The 14,629-nt window shown below is 34.1% G+C and overlaps 4 protein-coding genes across 5 annotated transcripts in view; 1 reads left to right on the top strand and 3 right to left on the bottom strand.

The window, feature by feature from the left end:
* Rpb8 (DNA-directed RNA polymerases I, II, and III subunit Rpb8) overlaps positions 1 to 3,784 on the bottom strand; it is a 32,043-nt gene extending 28,259 nt beyond the window's left edge. Inside the window, exon 1 of one of the 2 annotated variants that reach the window (XM_074248663.1) lies at positions 3,630 to 3,784. In XM_074248663.1, coding sequence (XP_074104764.1) covers positions 3,630 to 3,702 — 73 coding nt within the window. In that variant the 5' untranslated portion in view covers positions 3,703 to 3,784. Of the gene's footprint in view, positions 1 to 3,296; positions 3,364 to 3,629 lie in introns of those variants that run through there. The other variant, XM_074248664.1, reaches the window with a different exon arrangement.
* A 104-nt stretch (positions 3,785 to 3,888) lies between these two features.
* Wdr92 (dynein axonemal assembly factor 10) lies at positions 3,889 to 6,341 on the bottom strand. Its single transcript, XM_074248660.1, has 4 exons — positions 5,920 to 6,341; positions 5,081 to 5,581; positions 4,854 to 4,951; positions 3,889 to 4,477 (listed from the first exon to the last, which is right to left on the bottom strand). The coding sequence occupies exons 1-4, from the start codon at positions 6,184 to 6,186 to the stop codon at positions 4,270 to 4,272; spliced, it is 1,074 nt and encodes a 357-aa protein (XP_074104761.1). The 5' UTR covers positions 6,187 to 6,341; the 3' UTR covers positions 3,889 to 4,269.
* Positions 6,342 to 6,405: 64 nt separating this feature from the next.
* Cap-g (Chromosome associated protein G) lies at positions 6,406 to 9,676 on the bottom strand. Its single transcript, XM_074248659.1, has 3 exons — positions 9,410 to 9,676; positions 6,758 to 9,331; positions 6,406 to 6,677 (listed from the first exon to the last, which is right to left on the bottom strand). The coding sequence occupies exons 1-3, from the start codon at positions 9,521 to 9,523 to the stop codon at positions 6,489 to 6,491; spliced, it is 2,877 nt and encodes a 958-aa protein (XP_074104760.1). The 5' UTR covers positions 9,524 to 9,676; the 3' UTR covers positions 6,406 to 6,488.
* Positions 9,677 to 10,008: 332 nt separating this feature from the next.
* Tst (superkiller complex helicase subunit twister) lies at positions 10,009 to 14,598 on the top strand. The gene is made up of 5 exons (XM_074247857.1): positions 10,009 to 10,185; positions 10,318 to 10,624; positions 10,860 to 13,646; positions 13,723 to 13,904; positions 14,160 to 14,598. Exons 1-5 carry the CDS (start codon positions 10,153 to 10,155, stop codon positions 14,487 to 14,489), a joined length of 3,639 nt encoding a protein of 1,212 aa, XP_074103958.1. The 5' UTR covers positions 10,009 to 10,152; the 3' UTR covers positions 14,490 to 14,598.
* Positions 14,599 to 14,629: the final 31 nt, after the last annotated feature.

Below are 14,629 nucleotides of genomic sequence, written 5' to 3'. Positions count from 1 at the left end.
AGAACAGAAACTAAATAAATCTATAGTTTAGAGAGAATAAATTTATCGTTGTACGTCACCTGCATGTTTCAGTAAAATTATTTTATAAAAAATCATACCGATCTACATCTAAAATCTTAAACGTCACTACACGGAATATAAAGACTTTTTCTGATATAAATACAATAGTCAATAGCAATGTATCTATCCTTTAATCCTTATAATAAAATTGAGATGAAATGTATGTGGCATCAAACTATTCGTAACGTGATTGGTCGAATATATCATGAGCATGAAAATATATGCAAACGCTATAGTAAGGCGCGCGCTTGCGCGCGCAAATTTGAATTCTAGTTTAGATGAAAAATATGTAAATATATGTGTCCGTAAACTATTCGTAACGTGATTGGTTGAATATATCATAAGCATGAAAATATATGCAAACGCTATAGTAAGACGCGCGCTTACGCGCGCAAATTTGAATTCTAGTTATATATTACACGGCAATAGCGTACTTACGAGTATGTATGTCTTGTATTTGGATTATATATATATATATATATATATATATATATATATATATATATATATATATATATATATATATATATATATATATATTGTATCAAGATCGGTACACGTGTGTAAGAAACCAGAATAATAAATAAATGGTAAAAAACATGGATCGCATTACGACACAAGCACGTGACTTGAAGCTCACGGTTCATGTTACCGGTGAGGATATTATGTTCCATTTGGTCTTATTTCTTCTTACATCTCTATTTCTCTATTTCTTCCTTATTTGAGATAAATATAACCGGGGGGTATCTAGTTGTTATTATTGTGGGATGTTCACGAAAACTAAAGACATTTTAATGACACTAACTATCTGAAAAATGTATCTTTATTATTGTATGGTAAATTAAAAGAACAAATGTTTCTGCGGTCAACCATGACATTGATCGTTTTGGAGAAAAAATGAAGTTAATTATGCTATATCCTGTGCTAACTACAAATTATCACACAATCGCCGTACCAGAAACTTCGGTATTAATTACAGATAATTATAATTAATAATAATAATTACGTCGTACATTTACCGCAACGAGATTCTTTGGTTTAACGAGCAGAGTCACTTTTTAGAATAATAAAGCTAAAGTTTCGTTTAATTCCAAACTAAATTGTAAAAGTAAATAAAAATATTGACTTTAAGCTCGTGCTTTGTGTTAGTGTTAACTCGACAATTATTTAAGCAAACTTTTAATCTAAATAATTCACCCGAATCGATAAAAAAAAAAAAAAAAAAAAAAATATTTTCTAAATGACCGCTTATCAATTTGAAAAAAGTGAATGTAAATTCACGGAATAATTTAAAAAATTCAAAAAGTAAAACTTTGATACCCATAATAAATTTGAATAAATAAATAGATCTATGAATTTTTCCTGAGAAATGAATATAAATGCATTGAGTTCCGGTGGAGAATTAAATAGATAAATTTTGGAGTGTAAAAAAGCAACCACTGGAAACATCAATACACTAGTGTATAATACCCGGTTCTGCATTTCCCCGTCGAGATGACATCTCCAGCGCAACCTTGAAGCCAAGAGTGACCTTGACCGTGTCAATCCCCACCACAGTCATCAGCATCACCAGCAATATCAACCTAACCGTTTAGTTGTAGTTGTAGTTTGCGAATACGAGTTTAGCCCCTCTTCTCGTTAAAATCGGTCTTTTTCCAACTCTCTGTTCCTTGTTTTTGCTTCTCAACTGGATTTTGTAGCTCGATAGTGTACGTACCAAAGAATATATATTCTGCAAATACATGTGCGAAGTACATACATATATTGGGCCATAAAACGGCAAATGCGATGTTGCTTTGGCGCTGGTGCTATGCGCTGCTGCGGGAACATCGCTGCATCGACCGGCCCGCAGTAACCCCTGTCTACCGATCTCCTCTTATCCACCCTCACTAGTACAAGTACATTTATATTTACATTTACCATTACCATTACCAGTTCAGTACATAGCACACTGACAATAGTTATATCTGATAAAGTAAAACGTTAACGCTTGCCAAGAACTTACTAAAGACACAAGTTCACCCTCAGACCCCTTTCTCTTCTTCTTCGTCTATCTTCCATCGTAAAACCACCCTCGTAAGAGCATATATGTACCTACATATGTACATATGTATACAAGCTCAAGAGATTCTAGGTTACACGTGGAAGTCCAAAGAGAACGTATATTATAGATTCGCACCCTCCTGGGGACCGGAAACTGAGAACGCAGCGAAATACTAAAAAAATTTACGACGCTAAAAATCTTTGTGTTTATGTCAATAGTTGTATAGACGTTGATGGTAATGCTGATGATATGAATATAGATCTTTATATATTTATGTATTACAATGTCTATCAAATTGACTGGATTTCATCTCGTGACTCACTGGGTCGTATGATAACGAGAGAAACTCTCTGTGGAATTTTTTTTTTTTACATTTCTATTCTTCACTTCTCCACTGGTTATTCATAAATTTATATTTATATTTACATTACTTTGCAGGACGTTTTATCTTGGCTGATGAAAACATTTTCCGCAGATATTTTATTTCAGAGTTTTTAATCTTGATGGATTTATATGTACATATAGTTTTTCTTTTTATGTGCAAAATACATATATGCAGTGTCGCCTACATAGCTGACGCAAGAGCATTAACGATTCAGTTAAATTGTGCATCATTGCGCAATCTTCAATGTTTACTTTTAGATAAACGGTTCTGATTAACGGATATTAATTTCTAGCTTTTTATGACTCTCAAAACAAATTTGTTTTTTATTTTATATAAATTTAGAATAATTTTTAAAAATAATTTTATAAGAATATTTATTTTTAGTTTTAAATTTTTCATTTCAATCCTTAATTTTTTTTTTAAATAAAGAATTTAAGAATTTTATTATTGTAATTGATTTGTTAAAAAAATTTTTTTAATTGACAGCTGACGGCTATTTAATGATACTGAAGTTAGCGGTCAACTGTCAATTTAAAAAAATTTTTAACAAATTAATTGCAATGAAAAAATGCTTGTAAACATTTTCACCAAGAATTTTCATTAATTTTCACATGAGAAATTGTGTAATTAAATTTTTTTTAATAATTTAATTTCTATAAAATTCTAAAAAAATTTTCAATATCTGTCAACTTCAGTGTTATATTATTTAATATTATATAAAATATAATAATAATATAAAATAAAATAACAATGAAAAGATTGGATTAATTATATGTAACAATTGTGAATAACAAAAAAATTGCATACCTGACATAATATTTGGTTTGACATCAACAGATGCTACGAAAATAGATTTCTAAGTGATAAAAAACATTATCCAACGCTGAATCATGATTTACAAATCTATGAAAACAAAACCTGTATCATTTAGTTCAAGGTTACTGGAATGTTCTCAACATCAAATAAATACATATAGATATATATACACACAAGCGGCTGATACGGAATAACGTCGAGTTGTTGTTGGTATTTTAATCGGTATTTTAATTTTATGACACAAACTTTGAATCTTTGAGTTTCCACTCACACAAATAATAAAACACTTATTGATAAAAAATGTAACATTTAAAATTCACTTACCCCGGTCGAATTTTTTTCCTTCAGGATCGATGTCCTTTACGTTAAAAATATCTTCAAACAGCACACCCGCCATTTTACAAACTTTCTTAATCAGCTGATTCAAAACCGTACGTATTTAAAACAGTACCTGGTACTTTTTATTTATTTTATTGCGGTTCATTATTTATGATTCATTAAATTGTACTGTATATTTAAAATTATTTTATTAATCAACACAAATTATTCGATAAAACAAACAAGTAAAAATAATTAAACTTCATAATTTAAGATCAAGTTATTATTCATAAAAAATGTCAAAATATTATTTCGCTATCTAGTATTTAATTTTTTTCGTTGTAATAAAACTGTAATTACAACAATTTATCAAGTGAATTCTGAAATACGCTATATCCACCCATTTTTAGCCGAAACTCGACTGCAGCGCCCCTAACAGCTAAAGCGAACAAAAATTTTAAACTTCCATTTAGCGCCAAAAAATTTTTTTTGTCGCTAGAGGCGCTGCCAGTCGAGTTCTTAATAATTAAAATCTGCTCGTAACGTATTTCAAGGTCCACTTATTGTTAAGATTGCATTAAAAATATTTTCTCAAGAAACTTTTAAATTAAAAATAGTAAAAATAAATAATAAAATGATTTATAAATTAATAAAGATTCAATTTAGTGGTAACGAGGACTCTTAAACACTGATCAAATGACGTGCAGACGGCAAGACCAGCTTTATCTTGACACCAGTCAAATGAACTGACAGGTTGTGAGGATATTATACTATTTTGTAATAAATCAACACTTCCAACTACTCCGTAGGCTACTCCATCCACGTCCATTTGTTTCCTCTTCTCTGGGTAATTACTATTAATCAGAAAATTAACAATTAACAATTATTTTTTATTTTTTTAAAAATCTGATGATGAAATTAACAGACATCTGTCAATTTTTTTGGATTTCTATAAAAAATTTAATTTTTATGAAAAAAAATCTGTCTAGAAATTGAAAAAAATTACAAGTGCAAATTTATTAAAAATGTTTATGAAATTTAATTTATTAAATTTTAATAATTTTTTTAACTATTAAATTATAGCAAAAAAAAAAAAACAAATTGACATGTAGAAATTTAAAAAAATTAAAAAATAATCAAATGACTGCTTACTCCAAAGTCATTGAAAATGGCCCCAGATGTCTGCTGATTTTAATATAATTAAAGAATAAATAAAAAAAAATTACTTACTATTTCCAAAGGCACAAAGATCCACCCCCACCACAAGTCATAAATATTTCACGATTCTGAGGTAAATGTTTTACCAACCAAACTGTTGATTTATGAGCCTGGAAAAATATTTAATTAAAAAAAGTACTAGTTTATTTTAAAATTATATTTAACTTCTTAAAAATTGTCATAAAATTTTTATCTAAGAAAATCAACACAAAATCTTAGTGTCATAAAAAACTACTTACTTTTTCAGTCAGATAAGCGAACCCCCGTTTCGGGTGCTGAGTTCTGAGATCAAACAAATAAAATTTTGATTCTAAAGTCGTAGCGACGAGTTTGTTCATCGGGATATCTTTCCTGTCAAACTCAAGACCACAGACACCATTCTTGAGATTGCTCTCCCAGCGCAGAGACATCGCCTTGAGATCAAACATCTTGACATCTCCATTGTCGTAACCAGCAGCCACGACACGTTCCTCTGAGTTATAAGAATTACCGAATGCGACAGACCAGCAGTCACGTCTGCTGTCACCTTCCTTGGGTTCAAACACAGCGACAGGTCGATCTTTTTGCCTGGGGTCCCAGACCTTGACACTGCCGTCCCTTGAGCCAGTCACTATCTCAGGAGCTCCATAACCAACACTCTGACCTCCGGCACCATCAATTGCGTTTATTATTTCGCTGTGTGCGTTTGCTGAGTAAACTGGCACCGATGGATCTTCCAGGTTATAAATATTCAATTTTCCCTTAAAAATTATGTCAAGTTAAATTAATTTTTTATCAAATTAAAGTTAGCAGTCTTGACTATTTTTTTTTGAAAAATTGTTAAAAAAATTGCATAATTAATTTATTAAAATTTCTACAGGTCAATTTTTTTTTATATAATTATGAAAATTAATTTAGCAGATATTTAACAATTTTTTAACAAATAAATTATGAAAAAAAAAATTGACATGTAGAAATTTTAAAAAATTAAAAATGCAATTTCTAAAAAATAATTTTTTTCATCAAATTTGTTTGTTAAAAAAATTTTTAAAAATGATCAAGTGACTACTAACTTTAATGTCATTGTAATTGTACTTACTTTAAAATCGCCAGTTGCTAAAAAACGATCTCGTAAACTAGACGCCTTGAAAGTACCACATTTCATGGGGTTTGAACGGTCGATACTCTTAATTAGTTTTAATTCTCCACTAGACACTTCATAGATTTGTATCACTCCGGACCCACGAGGTGTCGAGCCCATAACCACAAACTTCGCGCTGCATGGGATCCATTTAGCGTCAAACAGTGAATAATCTACTGACTTTTCAATATGACAAATGATTTGTGGTTTATCTAAATTATTCATTATTAATTTTATTTACTTAATTCAACTATTAACACAGATTTACTCTTCTTAGAAACGTCGATGTTGAATTTCTGTTTGAAGTTTCCAAGCATCTGAATCAAAACAAATTTTAACTCCACCTAGTGTTAAAATTTTGTTTTTATTAGTGGAAATTACTTACAGCAATCATAAATAATTATTTTTCATATAAAAACTATTTTTTAAAAATAATAACAAATATTTTTTAAAAAGACAGTACAAAATTTATTTAAATATCTGCTTAACGTTAAAAGTTAAAATTAAATTGCTCAAATTATTAAAAATTAATCATCTTGAATTTCCAGGTGATCCTGCTCTTGGTCTTGCTCTCGCTCTTGTTCATCCTCAGTTCCTTCAGTTTCACCTTCACCCTCGGCTTCATCTTGTTTATCAACTTCTTGTTCAGGTACTCCTTCTATCTTCTTTTTAAATTGACTTATACAAATTCTGAGATTTCTCTCATGAGATTGCAGCTGAAAAAAAAATAATTTTTATGAATAAATTAATAATAAATTATTTTTTAAATAAATAAAAATTGATAATTATATCTTACATTAATAGCGATGTCATCGATCGTAGAGATCAAGTCTTCTTTCATCTGATCGCTGGTAAGATCAACATTAAGATACTTCAAACACTTGAGAAGAACACTGCGGTCAATTTCCTCATCATCATTAAGAGCCGCAGCAAGAATCACAACAGCTAAATTATTATGAACCGTATAGTCAGATCTGGACTTTACAAGCGTGCAATCTGTCAGCTGAAGAATAAAAGCTGCAACATTTTCAAGCTCGATGGCCATAAGAGGACTCTCATTTGGCGCTCTGCAGATCATCCGCAGAGTAGGTATGAACGCACGTTCCAGTACCTCCTGACTATTGGGAACGACCGTAGGATAGTATTTAAAGAAAGTTTTGAGCGTGCCATTAAGCTCCGTGGATCCTTCATTCGCGGGATTGAATAACATGATCAAGAATCGCACCACTAAATTCACGCTGGACAATCTTTGATACAGCAGCAACTTCGATAGACCTTCTGTAGCAATGGTGCGTATGCTTTCATCGCTATTATCGCACAAAGCCGTCATGATAGTAATCAAATTTTTCTCTGAATTTTCAGAAATATCAGACACCAGACTCTCAGCAATTAAGCTCGCGGAGGTATTGCTGTGCAAGCGATGTAACGAGCGACTTTTTCTGCTTCTTTGAGTATCATTACCCGTTATATTAACTGTGCTATCGACTTCGTTAGCGATGTTGAAGGTGTCAAGACCGTAACGCAGCAGTAAATCAAAAACAACCTTCAAAGATATTATCCATAAATCAGTGTTGTTTTCTTCCTCAGTGAAGTACATAAGGTAATGCCAAAACCGCTCCTTAGCAAGTTTCTCATCCAGCATTGAAAATATACCAACTGCTTTAAGCGTAAGTATATGGACGTTGCGATCTTGATGTGTTAGACTAGGAAACACCAAATTATCGTAAAGACTCCTGAGCACCGAGTTAAGAGTTTTTACAGAGGTAACTTGAGCCATACAACAAGCAATTGTTAAACACCTCAACATCGTCTCAGGGTCATTTTTCTCTTCATAATTTTCTACTTCCATCACAGCAACTGGATTCACAGACTCAGCCAGCTGTTTTATTTCTTCCTTCAATTCATCAATCTTCTCCTTTAATTTCTGAGCCTCGATAAAGTCTCTCTCCGCTGTTTTACAGTACAGCTGATCCTCTAGACAGCGCAAATCAATCTGCTTTTTTGCTTGCAACATTTTCCGTTCGTGTTGCTGACTATCAGTGATCTCTTCGACTTCTACGCTGGACTTCGTAGTGGGCATACGAATTTCACTGATAATATGCGCTAGATTCTCCAGTCGCCTGTCGACATCTTGCTCGACTTTCTCGTAGTAGAGTGTAATCAGCTCTGTGATAGCAACAGAACACTTCTCGCTCTGCAAGGTCTCACAGATCAATTTATCCAGGTTCCTGCGTCCTACTTCGTCACTCAAGTCGTATATCTTGGCGATATTGTACAGCTGGGACAGAATAAATCCTTGCGTGGCCTCCTCCAAGGGCGTGAAGCTTTTGCTAGCCATCATCGCTTGATATTCGTGAATATATTGACAAAAATGCGTGAGCTCCGGGCGACACTCTTCCAGCTTTTCTTCACAAGACTCCTTGCAGAGATACTCGATCAAACATCGCCAGTACAAAACGTTCTCGCTCGTCAATCCGTTAACTGGTATTAACTTACTCTCCAACTCCAGAGGAAGCTGTTGAATCAATTTGTCGCGCTCTGACTGCTCGAATATGAGATTTAAAACCTGGACTGAAGTTTTTTGAAACGTTTGAGGATCTAGAGCTGCGAGAAATCGTAAATACTCGTTGTTAAAGTGCTCACACCAAGTTTTCAGCAGCTTGTTGCGTACTACGTCTTGTATTTTTTTAGACGGATCATTCAGCCCCTCTTTAAAAAATCTTACTCGCTGCTTTATGGTAAATGTGTCTATCCTAATCTTGCTGATGAACAAATAAGCAGCTTTGCGGACAGATTCATGGACGTCATTAATTCTGAAACTAACTTCTTTTATACTTTCACGGTTTGCGCTTAGATTGTCAATAATTATTTTCCGGACGTCGGCGCAAGGATCGCTCCTGAGATGGCAAAAATACAATTGTTTGACTTTACAGTCGGGATTTTCTGGCTCCTGTAGACGTCCTAGGGCCGCCATGGCTTGGGCTCTGACCTTGGGAGCTTTGTCAATGGAACGTGATATCAAGACCTTCTGGAGACTTTCAAATAAAAGATCATCAACTATTGCGTTGTCTGGCATTGATCTTAACATTTTATTGATCAATTGGCAAATTCGCATCCTCACTGTCTTGTCTTGTGCTTCGTGCTTCTCTTGGCAATAATTAAACATCTTTAACGTGAATGTCGAGAGTGATACCGAGTCGTCGTCTTCATCCTCAGTCTGAGACTCGTCAAGGTTTTCATGAGGTGGCAAACTCATTGCAAATTTGACTGTAAAGTCTAAAAAATTATCTCCATGAGGATTTGTTTCTCCTGCGCACGTTGCAAGTTGCAAAAATTTTATGTAAGTCTTTGTAAATTCTTCAAGGTCATGCTGAAAATTAAATAGTAGGTTATGTTTATATTTTTTGGTAAGCCAGGATGGTAATTTTAACCATAAATAAATACTTACTTTGTTTAATATTTTAGTCAGTCTTTCCACGTGTTTTTTGTGACAAGTTTTCTTAGCTTGGGTTTCATCAAATGTTTGTCTTATTAGTTCTTTTAAATTGTTTACTCCCGGCATTGTTATATATTTTTTTTATTATTATTTTTACAAAAAAAAATTTTTTCTCACAAGTTTAATGCAATTTTAATTAATAATTTACACTATCATAAATACATTTAATTTTTTTTAATGACACTGAATATTTACTTGTTGAGAAAAACACAATTGGAGTTGTTTACACCACACGTAAACTTTAAAGTACGTTAGAATTAGAAATCAAATGAATGAATTTCAGTGCTACCAAATGTGAGAAAAAAAATTTTTTTTTAATTTTATTAAAAAAAAAAAATATTTTATTTCAAAATTTTTATTTTTAAATAATTTATTAAATAAATTATTGAAAAATTAATTAAAAAATATTTTTTTTATTTATAATAAAAGTTTATTAATTATTAATTTATTTTTAATTATAAATTATTCGAAAATTATTTTTATAACTTTACTGTAGATGTCAGTGTGAAACAAAAATACAATTAAACAAGTAAACAACTTCAGACTTTTACAACAGAATAACCTCGAATATATAAAATAAATATAAATTTATATTTAATTAAATATATATTATTAAAAATTTATTTTAAAAAATTATGACATTAAAATATCAAATTCTTTTATAATTTTAAAAATTCAACAGGTTGAAAACTACAATGAGCTTATCGACAGAGGAAATTTTGACTGAGGTTAGGATTGATAAATAATAAATAATTGTTATAAAATATAATTTTTTATTTTATTAATTTATGTATTATTTAAAAAATAATTTAAGTAATTTATTCATTTCTTAATAAATATTTAATTATTATTTATTGAAGGTTTGTGGTGCGCCACCAATTTTGCCGGACATCAGAGATGAATTATGCGAGTACATCGAGTGCCCGGAAAAACTACCAATCCACCAGGTGGAAAATGTCCAGCTGTACTGGCCCCGAGAACCCAATATTTTGTCACTTCTGGAGTATGATTTGTCACCACTCGGTACAGTGTTAAAATATGACCGGGACCCAATTACTGGACGGATTACCCACATGCGCGAGGATGTCCTTCTGGGAGCCGGCGAAAATGCCAAAAACTCGATGTCAATGTCGCGAGCACCTGGTCCACCAATGGAGGGCGTTCAAGGTTGTAATTTATCAATTATTTAATAATCTATATTATTAAATGTATTTATATGATAAAATTTATATATATGACTGTATGAAAAATATATTAAAATACACGTGGGTACTCAAATGAAAGCTCTTGATGAATGCATCAGCGGGATGAGCTTATATCTTTAAAAACGTCAATAAATAATATTAATATCTTTAAAGACGTCTTAAATAATTTCTAAAAACTAAAAATAATTATTTTTCAGGTAATTCGAGTAACTTTCCGTTCTGGCCGGGTGGATTTGACGAACCAGATGTACTCAAGACAGTCTCGGCATCGAACCTGGATCTAGAAAATAATTTACGTACTTTAGCAAAAGGATTCCTAGCTGGTGTTGAGTTTGCAAGCGACAATTGCACTCCCAAAGACAACGCCAAAGACGAGCCGAAAAACCATCACAAGAAAAAACCCAAAGCCAAACTAGAAAAAGTCAATTTAATGGCGATGGTCAACGAGGAAGGCAATAAACTAGGTCTCTGGTCGTCTTCTAATTCAACAGAAATGGAGGAGATTAAAAAATTCGACGACACTGCTGCGAATCTCGAAGAGATTGATGATCTCGTGATCAACGAATCGCACATTCCGGTGCTAAAACTCGTCGAGAAACCAAAATCAATACTAGCAGAGTGGGCTGAGCAGCTGGACGTTTCAGTACCTGTTCCGGATTTCGACAAGCGTGTGCCAAAACCAGCCATCACTTTCGACTACGAGCTAGACACCTTCCAAAAGCAAGCTATCATCAAGCTGGAAGAGGGCTGTAATGTGTTTATCGCTGCTCATACTTCTGCTGGTAAAACAACCGTTGCTGAGTACGCAATTGCATTAAGTCAAAGACACATGACGCGTGTAATCTACACTTCGCCAATAAAAGCCTTGTCCAATCAAAAGTACCGAGACTTTAAGCGCAACAAGCACTTTGAGAGCATCGGTTTAGTAACTGGAGACATTCAAATAAATCAAACAGCTAATTGTTTGATTATGACGACTGAAATTCTTCAAACAATGTTGTACAATGCATCCGAGGTGCTGAGAGATCTTGAGTATGTTATTTTCGATGAAGTTCATTATATAAATGACGAGAACCGTGGGCATGTTTGGGAAGAAATTGTAATTCTTCTACCGCCTAATGTCAATATTGTCATGCTGTCAGCGACAGTTCCAAACCCGCTGATATTCGCCAATTGGGTTGGTAATATAAAGAAGCGAAAAACGTTTGTAATAAGCACTCTTAAGCGGCCGGTACCGCTGAAACATTATCTGTACACTGGAACTGACGGCAAGACACGTAACGACAGGTTCTTGGTGTTGGATGGAGAAGGCCAGTTTAATTTAGACACCTGGTACAAAGTGAAACAGCTGAAGGATTCGAAGAAGCCAAAAAATCAAGACGTTAAGAATATCAACAAGAGAATACAATTGACACCAAAGCAGGAAAAAACAATGTGGGAAGCTTTTATAGCTCATTTAAAAGAGCACGAAAAGTTACCAGTAGTTATTTTCACTTTGTCGAGAAATCGATGTGACATGAACGCAGATTCTTTGACGTCGGTCTGCTTGACGACTGAGACCGAGAAAGGACACGTGAGAGCTTTCTTCAAAAAGTGTATCAAACGTTTGAACGACGCGGATCGGGAGTTGCCTCAGATCAAGCGGATGGAGAGTCTCTTGGAGCGAGGCATCGGGGTTCACCACAGTGGGATCCTGCCGATTTTGAAGGAGATAATCGAATTGCTGTTCCAAAACGGAGTGGTGAAGCTATTGTTTGCTACTGAGACTTTTGCGATGGGTATTAACATGCCAGCTCGGACTGTTGTTTTTGATTCGATACGGAAATTTGATGGGAAACAATTCCGTGGGCTGCTGCCTACGGAGTATATTCAGATGGCCGGACGTGCTGGTCGTCGAGGACACGATAAGTCGGGTACCGTAATAATAATGTGCAAGACAGAGATACCGCATTTTATGGACCTGAAAGCGATGATGTGCGGCGAACCGCAGAACCTACAGTCTCAGTTTAAAATAACTTACTCTATGGTACTGAACTTGAGACGAGTCAGTGAGTCGGTTAGTGTCGAGGATATGATGCGCAGATCATTCAAAGAGCTGTCGCTGATTACAAATACCACCAAACGGAAGACTGAGCTGATCGAGGTGGAAGAAGCGCTGGCGAAGCTTCCACCAGAGACTGAATTTCAGAAACAATTGTCCGAGTTTTATAAACTCGCTATGGAGTATATCGTTGACTGGATAAAACTCAGCCCGCATTTGTTCCAAGGGAAGAAAGTCACCAAGGCTTTGATTCCTGGGAAAATACTGATCATATCATACCGACACCACTATTACAAGCTAGCTGTTCTGCTGAGTGTTAACCAGAAGAAGACAGAGAGCGAGTACAACGTGCTGTGTCTTAAAAATTCAAACGGGTCTCAAGAAAAATTGAACAAACCGGAAAACTGGTACCGGATACTATCACTGACCAAGAGGACTATTTTTGTACCTGAAGGCGTACCGTCTCACGCACTTTTGACGATCAAATCCGAGCATATCAATGAAATTACCAACTGCATGATTGGCGCTGATTGTAGCTTGGTCCTGAAGGATTGTGAGAAACGCAAAATCTCGCGGTTCCAGAACGACCCGCCGAGTCCGTCGTGTCAAGCAGCTCTTCAGGATCTGATGTCGATGTCGCTGATGGCAAGCCAGAATACAGGAATCTTGAAGCCTTATGTCGAGGCCAGTGTGTCCCATCCAGACCACGTCGCTAGATCTAAATATCTGGCGATGTTGGAGAAGCAGATTGTCCAGAGCAAGGTGTCTAAGATGCCTAATTTGGAGCAGCACTTTGAAGCAGTCTTCGAACGCAACGAGCTTGAACAACGTCTACATGATTTGCAGTTCCAACTAAGTGATGAAAGTCTGGCACTTTATCCTGAGTACGTGAACAGAGTCCAAGTTTTGAAGACCCTGGGGTACATCGATGTTGATGACAGAGGTAATTTTATTTTGTAATGAGCATTGTTTAATTTAATTGAAGGGTATTGATTGGAATTTTTTGGTTTACATTTCAGTAACTTTGAAAGGTCGAGTGGCGTTAGACATGGGCACCCATGAATTATTGATAACAGAATTGGTTTATCGGAATATTTTAACGAATCTACAGCCAGCTGAAATAGCTGCTTTATTGTCTGCTCTAGTGTTCCAGCAAAAGATGGACAATGATCCGGAGCCTAAATTAGCAGTGCTAAAAGAGGTAATTATTTTATTTATTCATTTCATTGATAATTTGTTGGCCAGTTTGTGTCACATCAACGACTCATTAATGGCTTTACCAATAATGATTTTTTTTTATAAAAAAATTTTTTTGTTGTAAAAAAAAAATTTTTAAAATGAAAATTAGTCGTTGAATTGGCATAGAATTTTTATTAATTTATTTACTATAAGTATAACTTTAATAATAAAATCTTAAAGTTGTACAAATTAATTAATATTATTTGTTCTTTTAAAGACAATGAAAACAATAATCAGCATTCGTCAAGAGATAGAAACTATAGAACTTCAGTATGGAATGGAAACTGTCGAGCCACTTAATTTCGGTCTGGTGGAAGTTGTTTATGAGTGGGCTCGAGAAGAACCGTTTGCCAAAATAATGGAACTTACAGAAGTCCAAGAAGGTATTATAGTCCGCTGCATCCAGCAATTAAACGACACACTGAAGGATGTTAAAACAGCGGCAAATAGAATCGGTGAAACTGTTTTAAAAGAAAAAATGGAGGAAGCTTCAACGGCTATCAAGCGTGACATTGTCTTCACGGCTTCCCTTTACACCCAGGATTAGAGCACAAACAAATTAACTACTAAAAGTTACTCCACCGAAGCTGTACGTGATATACAAATAAATTTTCTACCGACTCTGTACAATAATAAAAACCAGAATCTATTCTCTAGCTTAAAGCGTACATTTATCAAAAAACAAAA

This window comes from Cotesia typhae, unplaced genomic scaffold (assembly GCF_013202065.1).
Source record: "Cotesia typhae breed Kobodo isofemale line unplaced genomic scaffold, CoteBio_Ctyphae contig_5, whole genome shotgun sequence".
Lineage (NCBI taxonomy): Eukaryota > Metazoa > Arthropoda > Insecta > Hymenoptera > Braconidae > Cotesia > Cotesia typhae.
This window is presented reverse-complemented; position numbering and strand designations above follow the sequence as displayed.